The sequence below is a fragment of the Lissotriton vulgaris genome, unplaced genomic scaffold (genome assembly GCF_964263255.1).
Source record: "Lissotriton vulgaris unplaced genomic scaffold, aLisVul1.2 SCAFFOLD_1074, whole genome shotgun sequence".
In the NCBI taxonomy this organism is placed as follows: domain Eukaryota; kingdom Metazoa; phylum Chordata; class Amphibia; order Caudata; family Salamandridae; genus Lissotriton; species Lissotriton vulgaris.
Genome location: NW_028254715.1, coordinates 522,732 through 545,123, shown reverse-complemented (window position 1 = coordinate 545,123; position 22,392 = coordinate 522,732). Strand labels below are relative to the sequence as shown.

The 22,392-nt window shown below is 47.2% G+C and overlaps 1 protein-coding gene across 1 annotated transcript in view; it reads left to right on the top strand.

The window, feature by feature from the left end:
- LOC147659455 (uncharacterized) overlaps positions 1-22,392 on the top strand; it is a 264,915-nt gene that overhangs the window by 221,294 nt on the left and 21,229 nt on the right. The window contains exons 16-18 of the mRNA XM_086951745.1: positions 9,676-9,729; positions 10,183-10,227; positions 21,453-21,506. Of these exons, the coding sequence (XP_086807871.1) occupies positions 9,676-9,729; positions 10,183-10,227; positions 21,453-21,506 (153 nt within the window). The remainder of the gene's footprint in view (positions 1-9,675; positions 9,730-10,182; positions 10,228-21,452; positions 21,507-22,392) is intronic.

Here is a 22,392-nt window from a genome sequence, read left to right as displayed (position 1 = left end):
GGGAGCAAAGGGGCTCAAAGCACCAGTGCAAAAGCGAGAGGGCAACAAGCAGCAGGGTGAAAAGGGCGAGGCAAGAAGCAACGAGTCAGGAGGAACGAGACAATGGGGCAGGAGGGATAGAGTGAAGTGACGGGGCAACAGTTAATGGTGCAGGAGCCAGGAGGGAGGTGGGGTGATGGACAGAGCAACAAGCAACAGGGCTACAACCAATGGGGCAGGATGGACAGCGACCACAAGCAACTATGAGAAGAAAGTAAAAATTATCTCAGAGCACGAGCAGGGGAAGAACACTATTGAAGATATTTATCAGTACTTGGTCCATGCTTCAACGAAGAGACAAACACTCAAAAAGAAAGTAAAACAGGCATGCATAGACCAATGAGAAGCAAGGAAATGAGTGACAATGAAACCAGGAACTAAGTAATGGGCAGGTTCTAAGACCTTTTTGGGGTTTTTTCAAGTAACAAAAGCTCTTGGAAGCAACAGCCAAGCGCTGTCTTTGGCCAGGTCTAAAAATGAATGGTGTGTACAAAGTAATCCCTACTAAAGGGAAAATAAACATAGCCAAAATCAGTCATTATTCTGGCTGCATTTCAAAAACACCCAATATTTCAAAAGCTTTGTTTCAGGTAATGAGAAAGCTCTAAAAAGAGCCTGGTGGTGAAATGAACAATGATTTACATTTGAAAAGTAATCAATGTGCACAATTGTTTTGAAGAGAAAGTTGATAGTTAGCACACAGATAGATAAAGACCACATGATTAGGGTCACCCGGGTCACTTATTACCACCTCTCAGCCTTCCATACCAAATGAAGAGTAGGTCAGACAGTAGAGAATAAAAACCAATAACTGTTTATTTATATACACTCAGAGCGGAGCCCGGTCTGCCCAGTTGCTAGGAGTGCTGCAGAGGGGGCTGAAATCGACAAACATAAAGATACATTATGTACATTTCGTAACTGGGCTAGAACATGCCCTCAGTGGAATGTTCCAGGTAGGTGCAGCTTAACAGTGAAATACAAAAAAACGTTACAGCTCTTCTATCGTTTACAAAGTATCTCAATTCCAAGGGCTTTCCATCCATGCCCACCACTAGACAAGTGGGAGAGGCCTCTATTTAGTGAGAAAGTTGTGCGCTAATAGGGACAGTGTGCTCATTACAAGAACAAAACTAACGTGGCAGAAACATAACTTATAGTGGGGCACTTCTCGGAATTAGAGTAGATCAGTTTCGAACAGCCTAAAATGGCGCCTGTAAAGAAAATGGAGCAGTGAATGCTAACTTACATAGGACAATGTGCAAACATGAACGTTTCTATTCTAATAGACCCTCCTTTTAGCTCTTTCCACTGTTGTGCATACTGTACCGGTATGCGCTGACTCTGTCATACCAGTTGCCCTCTCTGAGTTTTAATTGCGGTCATCACGGTGGATCCTGCGGATCCATCAGACCCTAGCTTCAGTTCCACTTCTTCCGAAGTCATGACCTGTTCTTTTCACACCAACATATCTAGTGTATATTTTCCTTCTTTCACCCGGTATACATCTGGGGGTTTTCATGCTGTTCTTGGACGGCTTGTGGTGCCTTTGCCTCCCCATGTTTTCCGCTCTTTTCTGAGCTTCATGGTCTGGTGTAGCTGCACTGGCTTGGAGTCCCCACCGTGTTTCGTCACCTTGTTGACGGGTACATTCCCTCGTGAACTTAATAGGGTACAGTTGCAGACCCGCCTCCTCTATGGATATGGCTTTGGTATCTATTCTAAGTTAAGGAATCTGCTGCTAGATGTCTCTATCAGATGAACGAGTTACTTACCTTCGGTAACAATGTATCTGGTAGAGACACAGTCTAGCCGCAGATTCCTTAACGCCTGCCCTTCCTCCCCGTTCTGCAAGGACCTTTTCAGGTTGGGTTTTCTATACTCGCCTCCCTCCGGGTGGCTTGACCCTTCTACAGGGTGACATTTTCACTTCACTCCAACACAAAATGTTCATTCTGTTTTCATAGCTCAGCTCAGCTCATTCTCGTGATTTGGCAGTATGCTCATATGTCATGTGTCCTTTCCAACCCTGTGCCTGGATTGTCCAGTGTGGGATATATTCATGTTTTTACCCACCCCCCGCTCTCCCCTTCTTTGTCACCTTGGGGTCTCTTACCACCCCTTCGATCCATTGGTTCAAGTCTCTGGGCTCTGCCACATTCTATCGGTCTCTTATTGGGGTTACGACATCTCTTTTTGGAGACTTCTTGTGGTGAATTGTCCTTGCACCTATGTCCTGGACTTGTTGTCCTTCACGGTTATACACTATAATTGCAGACTTTCTGTCATCTGCAATGCTGTTTTTTCACATTTTCATCTACCTTCACAGGTGTTTTGGAATTCACTTTTGTGGGGTTGCTTCTCAGAGCGGTGCTCTGCTCTTTCCGTTTACTGGTTTTCAAAATACAGTTCCTGACGCTGTCCTTAATCTATTTTTCTTCATTTTTGCACACGGTTCCAATATTCTCACAGTTTTTGGTGGTGGCTCCGTGTTGTGGCGCGGAAAAGTTTCTCCGACAAAAACTGACGTCAGAGCACCCGGAGAGGAATTTATGGCTCCGGTGATGTCACGTCCGTGGACGACATCAGGGCGGAGTCGTGCTGCTGCGGAAAGTTTTCCGGATCCAGTCTGACGCCTGGGGATATTCTAAGTTAAGGAATCGATGGCTAGACTGTGTTTCTACCAGATACATTGTTAGCGAAGGTAAGTAACTCGTTTGTCCTTCCTTTCGATCGTGTGATTGCTGGTATTAGCATGTCTCTGCTGTCACTCCTCTCGATCGTGTGATTGCAGGTGTTAGTATGTCTCTGCTGTCACTCCTCTCGATCGTTTGATTGCAGGTGTTAGCTCGTCTCTGCAGTCACTCCTCTTGATCATGTGATTGCAGGTGTTAGTGCATCTCTGCTGCCCTTCCTCTCAATCTTGTGATTGCAGGTGTTAGTGCATCTCTGCTGTCACTCCTCTTGATAGTGTGAATGCAGACGTTAGCGCGTCTCTGCTGACCTTCTTCTTAATCATGTGATTGCTGGTGTTCGTACGTCTCTGCTGTCACTCCTCTTAATCATGTGATTGCAGGTTTTAGCGCGTCTCTGCTGTCCTTCCTCTCGATCTTGTGATTGCAGGTATTAGCGCGCCTCTGCTGTCACTCCTCTCGATCTTGTGATTGCAGGTGTTAGTGCGTCTTTGCTGTCCCTCCTCTCAATCGTCTGATTCAGGTGTTAGCATGTCTCAACTGTCCTTCCTCTCGATCTTGTGATTGCAGGTGTTAGTGCGTCTCTGCTGTCACTCCTCTTTATCGTGTGATTGCAGGTGTTAGTGCATCTCTGCTGTCCCTCCTCTCGATCTTGTGATTGCAGGTGTTAGTGCGTCTCTGCTGTCACTCCTCTTGATCGTGTGATTGCAGGTGTTAGCGCGTCTCTGCTGACCTTCCTCTTAATCATGTGATTGCTGGTGTTTATGCATATCTGCTGTCACTCCTCTCGATCATGTGATTGCTGGTGTTAGTGCATATCTGCTGTCACTCCTCTTGATCGTGTGATTGCAGGTGTTAGTGCATCTCTGCTGTCCTTCCTCTCGATCTTGTGATTGCAGTTGTTAGTGCGTCTCTGCTGACCTTCCCCTTAATTATTGCAGGTGTTAGTGCATCTCTGCTGTCCTTCCTCTCGATCTTGTGATTGCAGTTGTTAGTGTGTCTCTGCTGTCACTCCTCTTGATCGTGTGATTGCAGGTGTTCGTGCATGCATCTCTGCTGTCCTTCTTCTCGATCTTGTGATTGCAGTTGTTAGTGAGTCTCTGCTGACCTTCCTCTTAATCATGTGATTGCAGGTGTTAGTGCATCTCTGCTGTCCTTCCTCTCAATCTTGTGATTGCAGGTGTTAGCTCGTCTCTGCAGTCACTCCTCTTAATCATGTGATTGCAGGTGTTAGTGCATCTCTGCTGTCACTCCTCTCGATCTTGTGATTGCAGGTGTTAGTGCGTCTCTCCTCTCGATCTTGTGATTGCAGGTGTTAGCGCGCCTCTGCTGTCACTCCTCTCGATCTTGTGATTGCAGGTGTTAGCGCGTCTCTGCTGACCTTCCTCTTAATCATGTGATTGCAGGTGTTAGTGCATCTCTGCTGTCCTTCCTCTCGATCTTGTGATTGCAGGTGTTAGTGCGTCTCTGCTGTCCTTCCTCTCGATCTTGTGATTGCAGGTGTTAGCTCGTGTCTGCAGTCACTCCTCTTAATCATGTGATTGCAGGTGTTAGTGCATCTCTGCTGTCACTTCTCTCGATCTTGTGATTGCAGGTGTTAGTGCGTCTCTGCTGTCACTCCTCTCGATCTTGTGATTGCAGGTGTTAGCGCGCCTCTGTTGTCACTCCTCTCAATCTTGTGATTGCAGGACAGGTGTTAGTGCGTCTTTGCTGTCCCTCCTCTCAATCGTCTGATTCAGGTGTTAGCATGTCTCAACTGTCCTTCCTCTCGATCTTATGATTGCAGGTGTTAGTGCATCTCTGCTGTCACTCCTCTTGATCGTGTGATTGCAGGTGTTAGCTCGTCTCTGCAGTCACTCCTCTTAATCATGTGATTGCAGGTGTTAGCGCGTCTCTGCTGTCACTCTTCTCGATCTTGTGATTGCAGGTGTTAGTGCGTCTCTGCTGTCACTCCTCTTGATCTTGAGATTGCAGGTGTTAGTGCGTCTCTGCTGTCACTCCTCTCGATCTTGTGATTGCAGGTGTTAGCGCGTCTCTGCTGTCACTCCTCTTGATCTTGTGATTGCAGGTGTTAGTGCATTTCTGCTGTCCTTCCTCTCGATCGTGTGATTGCAGGTGTTAGAGCATCTTTGCTGTCCCTCCTCTCAATCGTCTGATTCAGGTGTTAGCACGCCTCTGCTGTCACTCCTCGTGCTAGTGTTTGATTTCGTTCATTAAGAGGCCATCCTCCAGATTATTTGTTCTAGCGCAGGTATTAGCACAACTCATACTCTCCTTACTCTTAATAGTGTCACTTCATGCCCTACGAAAGACAGATCTCAGCGACTGATAATTATTCCGGTTCCTTGTTTGCTCACTCCATTGCTCCAGTCAGAGCTCGATCTGCGTTGGCTTTGCTGTGGTGGGACAGTCAAGCCTGATCTGCCATGCCACATGCCCTCTGAACTGGCTTACAAGCATGCCGGTTTCGGACTTTTTTTGGTCATGTCAATTAAGTGCATTTTGGGTCCTGTGGTAGAGTGAGCTGTGGGAGCCACCGCTACGTTTGTCAAGTTTAGGGCCTGACACTGAGAAAAACAATGAAGTGATGAGTGGAAGGTTTAAATTAAAGCAGCATGTATATGCAAACAAGCTTTGACCATCTCCATCAGACCAGCCCGAGGTGATAGGCCACATCCCCTTGTATTCCTGTTCGTGGAGGCCATGGTTGTTCTCTGTCTGGTCTGGTTTGATAAGCAAACAAGCATTCAATCTATCCTTTTTGATTCTCTCACTTGATCCAATAGTGTGCTTTCCTTCCTTTTAATAGTGTCACTCTTTCATTGTGAATCTCTGCTGAGCTTCCACTTGATAGTTTCTTGATACAGCTTCTCCTTCGCATTTCATCGTGCAGTCGTATGTTCCTTCTGTGGCACTTACTGTTCTTTAGTGACAATTTTCAGTGTGTTCCTCTATGTGGTGCATGTCATTTCATGTATATCTATGTATGTTCTGTACATTCTAATTGGCCCTCATGTCGTGCCGTGCTCTAGTACATGTATTTATCACCTCTTTTTTGCAACATAATCAGTTTCATGTAATACCGTGTTAATGCTGGCCTTCTCTCTGCCACCCATAATATTTAAAGCATTAATGCTGTGATATTTTTTCTGCATCACTGATTTATCAGTGACCCCACTGCTGCAGATTATAGATACATAACATATCTTGCTAGTATCTAAGACCCCCCAGGTTTGCAAAATGTGTAAATAGTGGTGATTTCTGGAAAAAAAAGTTGGCTTTCAATTAATACTGCAAAATCAAAACGCATGGTCTTCAAGCCACACAGGAGCTTAAAAAATAACCTGATGCTAGATGAACCCCATCTGGAGATGGTGTTTGTTTATTTGAGATTAAGGATTGGCTCAGATATGAGGAGGTCGCGGGAAGAAATCCTGACGAGCAAGACTATACTAGTTGAGAGCTCATTTAGATGGTTGGATGTCTGGGTACTAAAGTATACAAGTTTCAGAGACAAAACATGTTTTTATGGGGCGAAATTTAGTGCTCTGTAAATCTGTCCATACCGATTGCTATATTAAATAGAACTCTTTTTTTTTTTTTTAACAATTGCTGCGGCTACTCTAAAGCACTCCAAAAGTTCCTCTGTTTCTGGAGCTGGGACTTAAATACATTGCCTCAATATCCAAATGAAGCCCTCTCTTGTATGGATCAGGATTTTGGGGTGCCGCTGAAAGCATCAGAGTGAACCCATGTACGATATCCCGATGTGGCCTGATAAAGAGAGACAGGTGTGGGTTAACGTGCCCCTCACCTATCTGAAGTTTTAGACCTGTCGTATTTGTGGACAGTTTGAGATACAATCTCCCTAGGACCGACGTGATGTTAAGTGCATTCACAGAAAGTGTGTAATTGAGATCCAAAAGGTAAGTCATGGTTTTACAAATGCTAATAATGACATCTTTAGCAGTAAAGAGTGTCCCAGCCTTTAAATATCACCTGGGTGTCGCTTGCCTCACGTACATAAAATTGGGATTCCCTTTTCAGTCATAGCTCCACTGAGCGAGTGACAGATGAATTGCATTTTTTGCTTTTCTGTTTACTATACCACGCACAAGAGAAAGCAAGCATTTGCAATGTAACAATGAACATTATTTAAAACATAAATAAAAGGCATTGGGATTTACAAGAGTTTTAACTCTCGAAATGTGAGACCTATTGCGTTCCAAATGCTTGACCCTTCTGCCCTCTTGCAGTAAGAAACTCATTAAAGAAAATAGTGCTTACAGACTAAAGAAGACTACCGTGTAACAACCGAAGTAAAAGGGCCAGTCCTCATGGAAGGTTACAAACGAAGACAAGGTGGTACAAGGAGGGACTAACAAGTCAAATAACGGATTAGAAACCAGCATTTACAAAGGACAATGACACAAGCCAATGACAAATATGGTCGGGGAGAGGGCGGGGCTTCAAGTACATACTCCAATACAGCATGGCTGCGCATGCGCTGGCCAGGCTAGATCTCAAAAATATCTGACAACTAATGATGAACAAAGGCACTCAGGAGCATAAGGATGTTTTAAGCCCATGCAAACCTGATACTTCAAGAATGATGGCCTATGCATTGCTCTTTGCTATTAGTTTGAAACATCTGTCGTCATTTACTCAAATCTGTGCCTTAAGTGATTTACTATAAAACTGTGTAAGTCAGATTTTATGATCAACTGGATTATTTATTGGGGATGTGGCCAAGATGGCGGAAGGGAAGGACGCGTGGTGTAGAGCTCATTTAGTGCGCCAGATTGACAGTATCCTGGAGACCGTAGATTATTTTATTTATTTATTTTAAGAGTTTTATATAGCGCTGGCTAGACCCAGAGGTATCAGAGCGCATAACATGAGGTTCCACAAAATTACATCAGTTAGAATTGACATCAGTTGCTAGACAAATATTACACGAGAAGACCAGATAAGTGAAAGTGTAGAGGGGAAGGGGGTAAGGGTGAAGGGGTAGGAGGGAGATAAGGCAGAGAGACGAAGGAAAGACTGACCAAAGTCCGGCTGGGTAAGTGACGGTCGAGGGGGAAGTCCCAAAACCCATCTCCTCTATAGCAATCTTGTAGCTCCACCGGGCATTGGCCAATTAGCTAGGTCTCAATGGGAAAACATTTAAAGAACATAGAGGACAAACTAAATGGAGCGTGGGGGGTAATGGGGTACGGGGAGAGAAATTCAGGGGAGAGAGGAAAGGATTAGGGAAGGTAAGCAAAGAGTGAGGGAGGGAAGAGGTGGGGAGGGGGTAGAAGACACAGAATGGAGACGACGTAGTAACTATATCTGACGTCCGGCTGGGTGGGAAATGGTTCCCCACAGTTAAGGGGTCATTCCCAGTCCTCCGTTATGTGCGATTCCCTTGACGCGGTGGACTCTCTCAGCGGGGTCGCTGAGACTCCAAGGCATAGATGCTGGATCCCTCCCCAACAAGGGGAGAGGAGTGCTTTGGTCACGGGCACACTCACAAGACTGAAGGAGGGAAGAGGTGGGGGGAGGGGGTACAAAACCCAGCATGAATACAGTGTCCGATGTCCGGGAGGGAAGGATATGGTTCTCAGTGGAAAGGGGATCAATCCCAGACCTCCACTATGTGTGACACCCTTGTCACTTTGGACTCTCTCAGAGGGGTCTCTGAGACTCCAGGGCAAAGATGCTGGATCCATCCCCAACAAGGGGAATATGAGTGCTTTGGACAAGGGCCTACTTATGGGGGCTATTTTAGGAAGTTGGGTTGGACGAGAGAGGCACTCATTGTAGCAGGGTCTCCCCGACTGGAAGTTCTTCCGTGTCAGTCCCTGTAGCATATTCGTCCACGAGCTGCATGCCCTTTGGACTCTCTCTGCTTTGTTATTCATATAGCAGCCGTCGGGTGAAGGGGAAGTTCACAGGACACGCGCCCCACTCAAGGGGCTCCCGAGTATCCCCCAGATTTCCCAGTCCCTCGGGTAACCTCGGCAACGATCCCAGGCCACTCCCCACTGGACCTCTGTGGGAATCACCCTGTAGGTCTTAATAAGGGTGGGGACCAGGCCACAGCATTGAGGGAGTGTGGTCCCCTGTGGGCCACGGTTGCAGTGACACCCTTTGTTTTGCCGAAGCTGGGGCCTCGCGGGATCCAGGCAAGCTGGAGGTGGGGCCGGCCCCTTGGATCAGCAGGCACGGACAGTGGCTTCTTTGCCGCGTGGGTGCACAGCTTTGGGCCCCCACACCGGCTGAATGAAGCATGTGAATCTATGGAAGGTATCGATTCTGGAGCACTTCAGTTACAGGTAAATAACTTTTTTCCTTTTATGCGTTAATGCCTGAAATAAATGACTTTTTATCAATAAGTTTATTAATTTTCAGCTTCTAATTTTACAGCACATACATTTCAATGTCTCCATCATTCATCTTCCCACTGCGGGAAAAAAGTGTTAGAACAGAGCCTTACCAATAGTTGCATTCCCATAAGAGATAGTGAAATATATGAGAAAATCAAGCTGATAGATAGATGTGTGCATCTCTTTTTCCAAAGCTTGCTGATAGTTCCTTGGACAGATCGTTTGATACTGGAGCAGTAGTTCTGGGACTTGAGGTCTGCTCTCCCTTTGCCAATTGTATGATATTCCAGGCAGTTTAGAAGGTAAAAATTAAGAAATCCAGACAATTTCGTTACAAGCTTGTGTCTGCTGCCATGAAGTGGTGGGGGCCCCTTTACAAATCTCATGCACTGCTTTTGCCAAGACAACTGGACTGGAGAAAGGAGAGCAGCAGTCTAACACCCACACCTCTTACACTAGCAAATTATGCTGTAGTTCTGCAATGACTTGTCACTCATCTACATGTCTGCTTTGAGATGCTGATGTCTCTGGTTATACGTGATAAATAGCCTATTGTTCTTCCTCCACAGGGCCCACAGGGAGTAGAAGGGTTGCGCGGACACCCTGGGCCGAGGGGAATACAGGTAATCTTCCATACCAATGCCTTTCATATAGTATAAGTATTTCCTGTGTTTTTTCCTCTATCATTATTTTTCCTCTATTCTCTTCACTTTTACCAGTTTGCCTTCACCCATCGATCTTCTTTTGCCCTTCTGTTTCACTCTCTTCTATGTTGTTCTTTTCAAACTTTCCCCCGCCATCCATCTCGTTGTTAACGAAGACTGCTTACTGTTTCTCTTCCTTTGTTGGCTTCTTTTTTTTTTTGTTTTTCATCTAGACTCTTGTTTCTTTCACTCACCTCCTTTCTCTCTAAGTAACATTTTTTCTTTTGCACATTACCACACTGTCTTGTCCCGTAAATTGTTGTCTCTTACTATTCTATTTAAAATGTTCTCATCACTGCATACTTTTTACGTCTTTACATTTCATATAGAATGTTTAGAGTAAGATGATTTGTTTTTTGTGTTCTCTTATAGGGTTGCTGGGGTATTGAAGGCCCACCTGGACCCAAAGGAGACACTGTAAGAGTCCTAAATCATTTAATTTTGGAGAATGTTACCAACATCATTTGATGGGCATTCTTATCAATCAGTCAGGTATCCCTCACTTTCTTGCAGGGAGCCCTCATCCTCTTTCATTCAACACTGTTTATGATCACTTACTCTTCTGTCATCCCCATTCCTCTCCCGAGCACGCCTGTGTCGAGTTTCCCTATTTCTCTTAGAGATCCATCACCTCTCTGCCAAGACTCTTTTCCTCTGAGGCGGGTCTAACCCCCCACTATGGGAATTTCTCTCCCTTTTGTGCATCCCTCTCCCTTTGTCAAGTGGCTCTCTTCCTCTGTTGGTCATCTCTGTGTGTCCACCATCTCCATCTCTTGGGTGTTCCTCACTATGTTTGGTGTATCACACATATTCACACTGTAGTATTATGAAAAATAACCAACAATCCAGAGTCTCCATGTACGACGCCTCTCAGATGACATCCGCGGCAGGCGCCGCTTCCAGTAGGGTCTCCGGAACAACGTCTGCTGACAGGTATAGCTTGTCAGGTAATTCCCCTGGTTCCCATGATATTCAGCCATCCAGGGACACTGCCCGCCCCTGCTGACCCTAAGTGCATAGTGCCATCCTCGCCCCACAGTGATTCTCTGCTCCTCCTGCCGAGCCATACCAAGATTTTAGGCTGATTGTTCGAGTCGCTGAGCCCCTTTTCTGGGGGGGAGGGGGATGGTGTTACCCACACCTGCCCCTCTGGCCTCGCAGTTCACGCGGGGAGTGCACCCCTGGATTGCCAGCCCTTCCAACACCTCCTCCGGGGCCTCGAAGAAGTGGGCCTTGCTTTAAGCTAGTACCTTCAGTTTGGCTGAATACAGTACCATGTATTGCAATTGTAAGTCCCACAACTGTCGCTTGACTCCTAGGATGGTTTTACGTTGTTCCTGTACCTGTTGGTGTAGTCCGGGTATATGGTAATTTTGCTATTTTCGTAGCTACGGGTCTGCCTCTCGCTTGCTACTTGCAGGATACCGTCCCTGTTGTGATAATTTAATATTTTTACTGTGATAGTCTGTGGCTGTGCGCCCGGGGGTGGTGGGGGTACCAGGGTCATGTGTACTCTCTCCACAGCAAAAAGTTCCAACAGTCTCTGTGGGTGTAAGCGAGTGCATTTCCACTGTTCCAGAAACTGTTCTACAGATCCTTTCTCCACACGCTCCGGGAACCCCAAGACCCGAATATTGCTGATTGGAGTGTGTCCTTAAGCGTCTTCGGCCCAGCGTTCATGGCTCTCGTGGCCGTGGTCATCTTGGGCACCTGCTGCTTAAGCGACGCGACCTCACCTTTCAGCTCTACAATGTCGCCCTTGGCCGTGGGCACCTTGTCTGCCACCTTGCATAGATCTGCCCTCAGGAGGTTCACATCAATCGACACTGTCTTGATTTGATTTTCCAGTGCCTTTGTAGAACCCTGTGTGACCGCCAGTAGCTCCATATGGGAGGGTTTTTCCCTCTCACCATCCTCTCCCTGATGGCTCATTTGTCTTGTTATGCGCTGTGGCTGGTGGCGTGGTGTACTTTGTGATCATGTTGGCCCCTGTGGAGAGTGCTGCTTTATCTTTTCCTGTCACGTAGATGCTGAGGATACACCTCACCACGTACACCCCCCTGGTTTAGTGTAATTCCCGGTTAGGGCCCTCTGGGCACCCCCTGTCCCAGTCTCACATGCACAGTGAGTCGCTGCCTGTCCTCATCACTCCCACCGTCACAAGGTCACCAGCCAGGGCCCCATGTTCTTGTTTGAGCAGGGGGCCCATCCTATCCCACCTCAACTGTCGCCAAGGGCTGGGTCGTGGTCTGGCAATCCTCGCAAACTGGAAGGGGCTCAGCCTGGAAGCAAATCCACTGCGCTGCATGAGCGGCTATCATGCTACCTCAATAATGCCAGCTGCCTCTTACTCCAGTTTACCCTACGTCACAGGGCATGTGTTGCAACCCCCTAGCCATCCCCCTTCTTTGTCCAACAGATTCCCTTTGCTGGCAGGCGGGCCCCTTCCCAGTCCAACAAATGATGCTGTCCCGCAGGTCCCAGGGCCCTACCAGGTCTCCAATCAAAGTGTAGTTGCTGTTGGATTCACCTAGGCCTCCAGGACGTCCCAGCACAGTGTAGCCAGGCCCGACCACACCAGTGTCAGCCACCAGCTGTCAGGAGGACCACAGCCCGGGGCTGCGAACCACGCACCCCAGGGTGCCACACAATGTGTCCTTCATGTTCCACTCACCACAACCCCAGTTGTAGGCCCGAGCTGGGATCCGGGAGGGCAGAGTTCCATGCATCTCCTGGCACTCGCTGGGCTGATTCATTCACCACTCCTTTTCGGGGCTAGTCTGTCGGCTCCAGGGGCCCTGGGCAACCCTGCAATGGCAGTCCGCCTCCTCAAATACCTTCAGCGAGGTCCCTGTCCGGGTTCCAGTCAATCCGCCCAGGACCAGGCTGCCGTTTGGCTACAACTATGCAGCCCCTGTCATCTGCAGTCTCCCCATGGGGGAGCAGAAAGTTCAGTATCAGCAAATGGAGGAGCCAGATGCCAAGCCCCACTCCGCGGCCAGAGCTCCTCATCTCCAGAGCCACCACTTCTTTCAGACAGCACCCGTGGGCTGCACCTCAGGAGCATTGCAGGATCCACAGTCTCTGCTCAACGCATCCGTCCCAGTCATCGTCCCACCTGGGGCCGATCTGTTCACTCATCTATTCGGGAGCCCAGTCCTGTGATGCCTTCCGGCAGGCCAAGCCGCCAGGGCCCACCGTAGCCCACTTCCATCTCTGGCTGCATGCCCAGCCTCTCCTCATCTACCAAAGCAGCCTGGAGTGCTCTCATCGACAATCCCGCTCTCTGGCTGCCAGCAAGCATCCAATAGGCCCCACGAACACAGCTCAGGGTCCGTGCACTGTACTATTTGTTTCAATATGTAGAATTTAGGCATGATTACTGGGCAGGCCAGCCAGGAGCTCAGAGGCTCAAGTCCTGTCTGCCCTTTTGCTTGGCCACTCCCTCGTGTTTGGTTGCCCTTTACTTCTGCTGGCAGGTACCAATCTTTTTGGGATGAATGCCTCCATTTTATTTATTTATTAACCATGTGTTAGTTTGTCCTTTCTTATTTTTCTGTTTTATGGCCCTCTCCCGTGGTTGGTAGGCTCTCTCCCTCTGTTGACTGACCCTTGCTCCTTTGGTTGGTCTTCTCACTACCTCTGTTAGTTATTTCTCTTCCTCTGTCAACCATCTCCTAATGTTGGTTGGCCTTCTACCTTGGTCAGCCAGCCCTTTCCAACAGCGACTTAATTTCCTTAGTTGGTTGGCTGATGGTTTCTCCCTCTCAACTATCCATCTATTTCTGTGGACCGACCTTCTTCCTCTGTTATCCTGCCCTCTCCCCTGTTGGCTGTTCTGTTCGCTCTCTGAGATAGACATCTGCCTTTGTCTGCCAATGATGTCTCTGTATCAGAATTTTTCCTCTGTTGGGCAGCCTTCTTTCGAAGATTACTTCCAAAGAGTAACTTTACCCGAGAGTGCAGCCTACTTTGAAAGCTGATTTGATGGGTATCCTCACACTAACTGGATAGACAGTTGAAATGGCACATACACTTACCCTCTGCACACACAATGTAAAACTATGGATCCTTTAAATTGTAGAATGGAAATGTTTATTACCTGAAGCAAAAACATAGGTTTGTAATAATACAATAGTATATATTTACTGACTATTTTAGCCCCACAGTGGTAAGGAAAAACTTAGATCAGCAAACTTTGCAGCCAGGTCCCTTCCAGGAAGTTAGACAACACAGGTTTTATTTATTCAAAGTTGTAGATTGAATCATAGAGGGTCACAGATGTGCCAGGGTGGGTTGTGGCCTCCCTGTAAAAAGGGAAGAGGCATTATTTTCTGAGTGTCTGATGGCTCTGCTACTGAAATGCTCTTTCTTCAAACATCCAGGTCCTACAAGGAACTTACCGAGAACTCAAGGGAAGGCTCCCTTGCCCATAGGATGACCAGTTGTTGCTGTTTGTCTTTTCCCACTAATCCCCCAATTTATTTTTTTGCCAATGTCCACTGCTTTCCAAAAAGGACGGTCCTTATTATATCATCAGGTGCTGTAAACAGGGACAGATTTACTTAAGACATGGATGACTATATGGTCTGGCTGAGTTGGGAAGACCACAGACATGCGTAAGTGAGATCTACCCATCAATGAAAGTAGAAAACTGCATTAATTCTTCCTCACAGAAGAGAAGTATGGTACTAATACAGTTATCTGTCAGACTGCTGTAGAGCTTGAAGCTTCTAGGTGTTAAACTGCTTCGAAGTTCCCAATATCGACTCCAGCTACGGTCCTAGTATGCATGTTAGTACATGCCCAAGATCATCACGCTCTTCATCTATGCTGTCGCTAGATAAATTCTGGGTGGATGTTATCCCTGCAGCTCATTCCACTAGGAATAACCATGCAACTCAGTATACTCTCCCAGCGCAGAAAAGAGAGGAGAATTGGTCCTTACAGTTGTACCTCAACCAAATTGATAAATCAACTCTGGTTAGGCCAAAACACAGTTCTGAGAGAATCTCTCCTCCTCTCCTGGTAGCTAACACACAGGCAGAAGGTAGTCCCTGCAATTTTAAAGTAAAGAACACAATACAATAACATTCTCAAACCACTTTAGAAAAATGTAATGAGCAGCAAGACCCCAAGGTCATCAACAAAGGTTAAGGGAAACTGGAGGTCTGAATTTTTATGGTTGTAAGGCAAAGACAGCCTAGAAAAAGTCAAGCTCTATGAACGAATAACAGTAAATGGTGGACCAGCACCTAGGCGCAATTTCAGGCTATCCGCAATGCAGCGGATGTCAGATACACCAAGCGGGTTGTCCTGGTCAAAGGTTTTGACTTCAGACTTGGGGGCTGCTTTATAATATGGCAGGCAGCCCGTTTCTCCATCAAGGAGATGGAGTAAATAACGGGCTCATCCTGACGGAGGTGCTGCCCGCCAAATTGAGAAATTACTGCCAAGCAAGCAGTCATTTATTAAAGCATTCATGATCATTCCTGTGAACATGATGGAGCCTTTGCACCAAACTGGTTTCTGTTTTCTTTTCAAAAAGAAAATGCAGCCTTGTCATGGCAGTCCTCTCGCTTTTCGAGGGGAGCATTTAGCAATTTTCACTGCCCCTTATCACTAGGCTTTTTCTGGCTGCGATGGGCAGTAAAAACTGACCTCTAATTCCGACCATCTAAATTAGGTGGACAAAATTAGAGGTCTGCCTCAGACGATCCTTACTCCATAGGGCTGTCTGAGGGGCTTAATCACAGCTTGAGATGGAATAGTGAGGTGTTTAATTATGGCAGAGTTGGAGTAGTATCCACTGTGATTTAACCTACTCCACCTGCATATAAATTTGGCAGGGGACCATTATATTGCTAGTACAGATATAAATCGGCTTAGTCTCTGAATGTGGGGATAGCTTATTCTGATCAGTCTTTAGCCCCCCTCTCTTGACTGCAGGCCTCTGTGCACCAGGTCTCCCTCCAGCTAAGTCTCCTGCAGGGACTAGATCTTTTTAGTCACCTGGGACCTCTTGGAGTCTGAAGTCTTTCTCTTTTGGTGTCCATGAAGCAGGTAAACCATTTGACCTTTGTAAAGGAGTTCCCGTCCCTAGGCCCAAACAGGATTTAGTGGTCCTTGTTCTTCCGGCAGAAGCGAAGAGCTGGGAGTCTGGAATCTTCTTCCAGCAGTGCCTTCTTCAGACATGATGTTCCCAGATCCAGGAATATTCTGAGGAGGTGGTGGTGGGGATACTGCAATTATCCTGGGCTCTATCCTTGAATGATTTCTACTGTCTGATCATAACAGTTTTCTTCCATTCCCCGTACCTCCTTTTGCCTTACAGAAACTGACCCAGGAGTCCCTGTTTCAAAATGGTGGGACCCAGCTTCCATCAGGCAGGTCTGTCGTCACCTTCTTGGCTTCTGCTCTGACAGGGTCAAAACTGATTTTACCTCCTATTTGTGCAGGAGCCTAACTGCCTTGGAGGGTCCTGCAGATGAGCTGTAGAAGGACTCTTTGGCATCTCCAAGTCAAACAAGGAAGTGCTAAAGATGCCTTGTGCTTAGCCAACTGTTTGTTTCAACTCCCAGATAGCTAATCCCTGCTAAACGGTCTGCAGTTAACACCCATTGGTCTTTCCTGGGCACAGAGGAAGCCATTTCCAAGGATGTGTATTCCACCTCTGGAAGTGTAATGATTAGGGGTGGACGGAATGTTTCATTCCACCCACGAAATTAGCAGAATTTTGGTCACCCCACATTACCCTTTAATGCAGATTTTCAGCCAAATTCTGTCAATCGCAATGTGACTGGATTTTACTTCCAAAAGACTCCAGAAAATGTGAGCCGATGGGTGAGATTTGGCGTCACCTAGTATGACTTTCTAATTGCGGCAGTCTCAAGCGGTCGCCATCAGAGAGCTGGCGCTTAAGTCGATTTACTGACACGTGAGTAAATTATGTATGGTGCTGTTTGCGTTCATTTTTAATGGCTGTTTGCGCTGCCGGCGCTAAATTGCAGCCAGTTGGCGGAACTCCGCTGAATCTTGCGGAGATATTTTGTAATTCCACAGAATTCCTTGGAGTGAAGCTCCATAAATTCTGCTCACCCTTAGTAATGAATGGTAGAACATGTTTTAAGCCAGTTCTGTCTCAGGCAGGCTAAACAAAGTTACTTTTCTGCACAGGTTATTACATATCTGACTTCACCCCTAAGTCAGATTTTAAAAACTAAACAAAAAGAAACTTTGAAGCATTTCCCACTGCTCTTTCCTTAGTGGAGGTGGATTATAAAGATTTTAATCCCAACAAGGCCTAAAAAGACTAGCCTGGCCTAAATAGAGAAAGAGGTTTTGGATTTTATTTCACTGGAAAGGGCACATTAACTTCAATATGCAGTACGCCTTGTTTTTATATAGTGCAAAAAGAACAATTGATTGACAGAATGGAGAACCATGTCATACATTCTCACCCCAGTGCAGAGATCTGGGCCTTAATCCATTGTTTTTTTGCTCCCCATGCCATTCCATTTTGAACTCGGTCATATGCAAATCAGTCTTGACCCTGCGCCCAATGGGAACAATCCAGACCGAACTGCCAGGCCAGGTCCTCCCAGGACTGGAAACAAGCATCCTAGGACCGGTTTTGGGGTTTCACCTCTCACTAGCCAGGATAGCTTGACTCTAGTGGCATGGAGAGCACAGGACCCACGTCTAGGCATACCCGTCCCACTCGGGGTGACCAATGCAAAAAGAACAATTGATGGACAGAATGCAGAACAATGTTATACATTCACTCAAGTACAGAGATCTGGGCCTACAAAGGCTAACTTGGTTTAAATAGCGAAAGAGAATTCAGGATTTCATTTCTCTGGGAAGGGAACATTAACTTCAACATATGCAGTATACCTTGTTTTTATATATCAGCACCCAACCCTGTAGGCTTACACTGCACTTTTAGGGGTGACTTCAGAATATAAAAAATACTCTTTTCCTACATGGCAAAGGAATTTTCTCCTTCCACGTGTCACTGCAGTGCATTTAAACTGCAGCCTAGCCAGATCACAGTGGTGTTCCTGAAAAGGGGGTGGTGATGGACAGAGTATCTGAATTAAGCAGAACACTCGTACCCAGTCAACAGATCAGGGCTTGATCCATCACCGTTTTTTAGCTCACTGCACCATCCCAGCTCAGAACCTGGCTACATGCAAATTAGTCTGTCCCTGGCCCAGTGCATCATGGGAACAGGGCAGGCCAAACTACCAAGCCAATTCTTTTACTGGGAAGGAAACAAGCTTCCGGGGACCGGTTTCTGGCATTACAGCCGTCTTCGGCCCGTCTTACTTGAATCCTGATGGTGCAGTGAGCAAGGGACTCACATCGGAGCATACCCTTCCACGCTTGTGGTGGACAAAACGAATCAGACAAGGGGGGGGTGATGGACAGAGTATCTGAATTAAGCAGAACACTGGTACACAGTGGTGTTCCTGGCAGAAACATATTTTTATCATATATGGAGATGTTGTAAATACACTTTGCAGGCCACATGTGACATTTAACTTTCTATGTAATATCACTTAAGTCAACATTTACAGTTGACTTATAGGGGAGGAAATTCCAGTGTAGAGCACATGATTTAGATGGGAGGCACAGGCACTTTACTGCTGGTTAGCAATAGTAAAGTGTGAAGGGTCCTAAATCCATCAAAAACAGAGTCCAGAAAAAAAGTGAAAAGGCTAGGGCAACACAGAGAAAGGGCAGATTTGCAACACTGTTTCATTGATCTCATTTTCGCGTTTGCATCATTTAATAAAGATGAGGGACACTTGTATGTTAAATAGAATTTATTGAGCGCACGTACTCCCGTAGGCTTCATGGCGTTATTGGAAGATTATAAGTATAATATAAGTATGTATAAGTTAGATGCCAACATCCGCTTTGAAGATGACTGAAGACTGTCCACTGGTCGCCTCCACAGTGATTTCAGATAGGTGCTATTTTTTTTTTTTTTTTTTAATTTTTGAAAACCTTTATTGTGCATCAGTAAAAGAACAAATACGGGCCCACAACCATCAGACCGGCCACAGATACTCATGAAGCACCAGCACATGCAATACGGCGACACAGTAACACATTATTACCATAAGCAAGCATTTAAGAGTTACACTGTAAAGCATTGTGATACCATGTCCCAGGAGCAATGAAGATTAATTTTAAATTTTGTTGCAGCTATTAAAGTTCGACTTGTCCGTTTTTTAAAATTTTGAAAGAGAAACAATAGGCTAAGAAAGCAGAGTCCGTGCAGGCGTAACATGACATTAGCGACAATTTCACCACGTAATCTAACAACCCAAAAGTCAAGTCCCCCCAGGCGGTATGGCGGCTAGAAGCGTGTGCAGTAGGGGTATCAGACCTAACATCCTACCCAATGTCCACCGCCACCCACCCCCTAGCAATCCCAGACACGGATCCAAGATAGAATAAAGAAGAAAAAACAAAAGCGAAGAGAAAAATAAGGCACCATAGAAACTGAAACCAAGAAACTAAAATCCCATCCCCCAACCCCCCACCCTACACGCATGCAGAGGCTACGGCCTACCCCCCCCCCCAGCAGTGTGTCTGTCGCCCAATAAACCCGAAATATAGAGCAAGAAAAGAAAAGAGAGAAAAAGAAAAAAGAGTACTATAATATCCGAAATATAGAGAGTGAGAAAAGAGCATCCTAATCTACAACTCCCATAGAACACAAATGAGTCGAGAGGAGGGCCAATTCTATATGCTCCCGGTCACCCCAGCCACAGGTACATCTTCCACCTTAAATATACCAGTACAATAGCAAGTATCAATGCTAATACAGATGGGGAAAGTCATATCGCAGTGTGCATCTGAAACATATGTAAAACAGTCCCAGCCCCGTCTCCGCCAGCCAGTAAGCCGATAGTAAAGAAAAGCAGCCTAGCCCTGACCCGATCGTGGATGCATCCCTGAATACACTCCCCGAGGAAAGCCCGCCCCCTCTGAAACAAAGAGACAATATGGCCGCATAGAGGGAGGGAATGACTCAGGAGCGCAAAATGGCCGTCGACAATCACCATGAAGTCCTTTGTCCACCATGAAAAGTTCCTCCGGGACATCTTGAGAGCATAGGCATCGCAGTGGAAAGAGCGAGGGCCACAAAGAAAGAGCCATCGAGGGGGCCAGAGGTTGCTTAGCCGGCTCACGAGTCAATAACGATGGTGAAGGAAACAATGATTCAGTCCCCGGAGGAGAGGGAAACAAAGTATCACAGGCGGATCTGGCGGACGGCCGGCCGCGGGTGCGAGTAGAGTCAATAACAGGCACATCATCACTGTAGGCATGGAGAAACACTGTATCCTCACGAAGCACCGGCAAAGGCAGGTCCAAGCCTTGCTGGGAATAGACATTGCGCTCCCGCCCCAGACCGGACACCATTTCGTCAAGTTTCTCACCCAATACGTGGAAGCCATTGCGCGTCGCTGATCGAAATTCACATAGGGCGGCCAAAATGGTCCCACATGACAGTGGCGGCTGCAGCCCCTTTGTCTCAAAACCCCGAGAGGGTGCATGCGAGCTGGCCCACAGCGCAGGCAGGGTAACACAATCGAAGGGCAGGGATGGGCGATCTTCCCCATGCCACGAGTCACCAGACAAAGCCATGGTACCGATAATCCAGTGTAGTAGCCGGGGCGGGTGCGGCACGAACAAGCACCAAGCCGGGTCTCCGATGCCACCAGGGTCGAGTTCAATCGAGCACCCGTCACTGAGAGCCGCCTCGTATCAGGCTGATCGCTGGGACAAAGAAGCAGGCAGCCGATGTCGAACAGGGATAACTGAGCGATCTATGCCGCGCACATCCAGCTCCGATCAAAGAAACCGCATCTTCAGAGCGTCTCATCCCAGCAAGCACGTTTTAGGCTCGGCTTGCGATAGACCGCGGCAGGCAGTGTAGGCAGGACCGTGTCTCGTGCAAATGGCACCACCTCCAAGTCCCCGGCACCACGCGGGTAGCCCGGCCGCCACTGATCCTCCGAGGTCCGGCGGCGCGCGGCAGGGCAGGCGAGGGTCCAGGGCTGCGAGCAGTTTTGCAGATATCTCCGGCCACCGGGCAGGCGGAGATCTCGGGGGAACACGGATAAAATCAGCACAACATCCCAAACGTTCCGCCGCCAAAAACCATCAGGATAAGAAGCAGGATGTTGGTGCGGGGCTCAAGGGCTGGTGGAGCCGAGAGCTCACACGTCTGCTCCGGTCGCCATCTTGGCTCCTCCACCAGATAGATGCTATTTTGAGTTGTAAGATAATCCATTGAAGGATGGCACTTGTGTACAGACTGGGGACCACAGGTGGTGGTATTCTGGAGGTGAGGTCAGACCTGGCTCTTTGAATTCTGCAATGCATGTGGTCCTTTCATTCATCAGTCCCCTTCCATCTCATATTGCTGTCTATCCTTCTGTCTCTGGTCAGCCAGTTTCTATCACCTTTTGCAGGTACTGTTTTTATTGGTCTTGCCCAGACTGCATTCCAGAAACTTGTTGATGTTGTCATATGATATCTGAGCGGCTGTGTCTTTTCTATCTTCCAAACACCTGTTTGATTTCTAGGTTTTGATGTCTGGTTTCTGTGTCTTATTTCAGGGGCAGCCAGGTCCTCTGGGATCCAGAGGGGATCAAGGTTTGCAAGGTCCTGTGGTAAGTCTTTGAATTATCTCCTACTTTTAAAGATTCATGGATTCAGTGGAGTTCTTTTGGTGTCATTAAAGTTGAATCGATTAGTCATTTCCTTTGCTGTAAGCTCATGGATGTTTGTAGCCATCACACGTGATTCAAAACAATGTAAACAAGGTAGTATCAACCATGTGAACTTGCTGAGTCTACCCTCTAGAGCAGGGGTCTCCAAACCGGTCCTGGAGGGCCAGATCCATGCCAGATTTTTGAGATATCCCCATTGAGATACATGTAGTTATTTAAAAAATCTGGCATGGATCCGGCCCTCCAGGACCGGTTTGGAGACCCCTGCTCCAGAGGTTTCTGCATGCAGAGGCTTGTCCGCCCGTACTGAGCCTGTACCCTCATGGTGACTGCAGACAGTGTCCAGGAGCGAGGGGCACGCTGAAGTGCAGCAGTTCAAGGGTCTGCTAAATGTATTCAGGCTTCCCTTATGAATGATGTTGAGTCCTGTACAGACAGTTAATGGCTTGGTGGCGCGCATATAACCCCAGTGTCACAGGTTCAGCGTATGCTACAACTGAGGAAATAAGAGAGCCACCTACTTGAAACCCTAACTGAGCATCTCCATTTTATCATAATGGTTTGCATTCCTGCACTGTTCTGTGTTAATGGGTTAGATAAAGCCACGTTTCCTAGAGATCTGTCTTCAGATATCAATAAGTTGAGGATTCGAGCATGGGCGTCCGCAGAAATTTTTCCAGGGGGGGGGGGGGGGGCAAAATGTTAACGTCATCACCATCCTCCGACATGATGCGTGCCAGATGGGGCACAAGAAGCAGGAGGAGCTATGGGGGCCAGGAAGCAGGCCGCATATGATCTCATACACCATAGGGTTCTTTTGCTACAG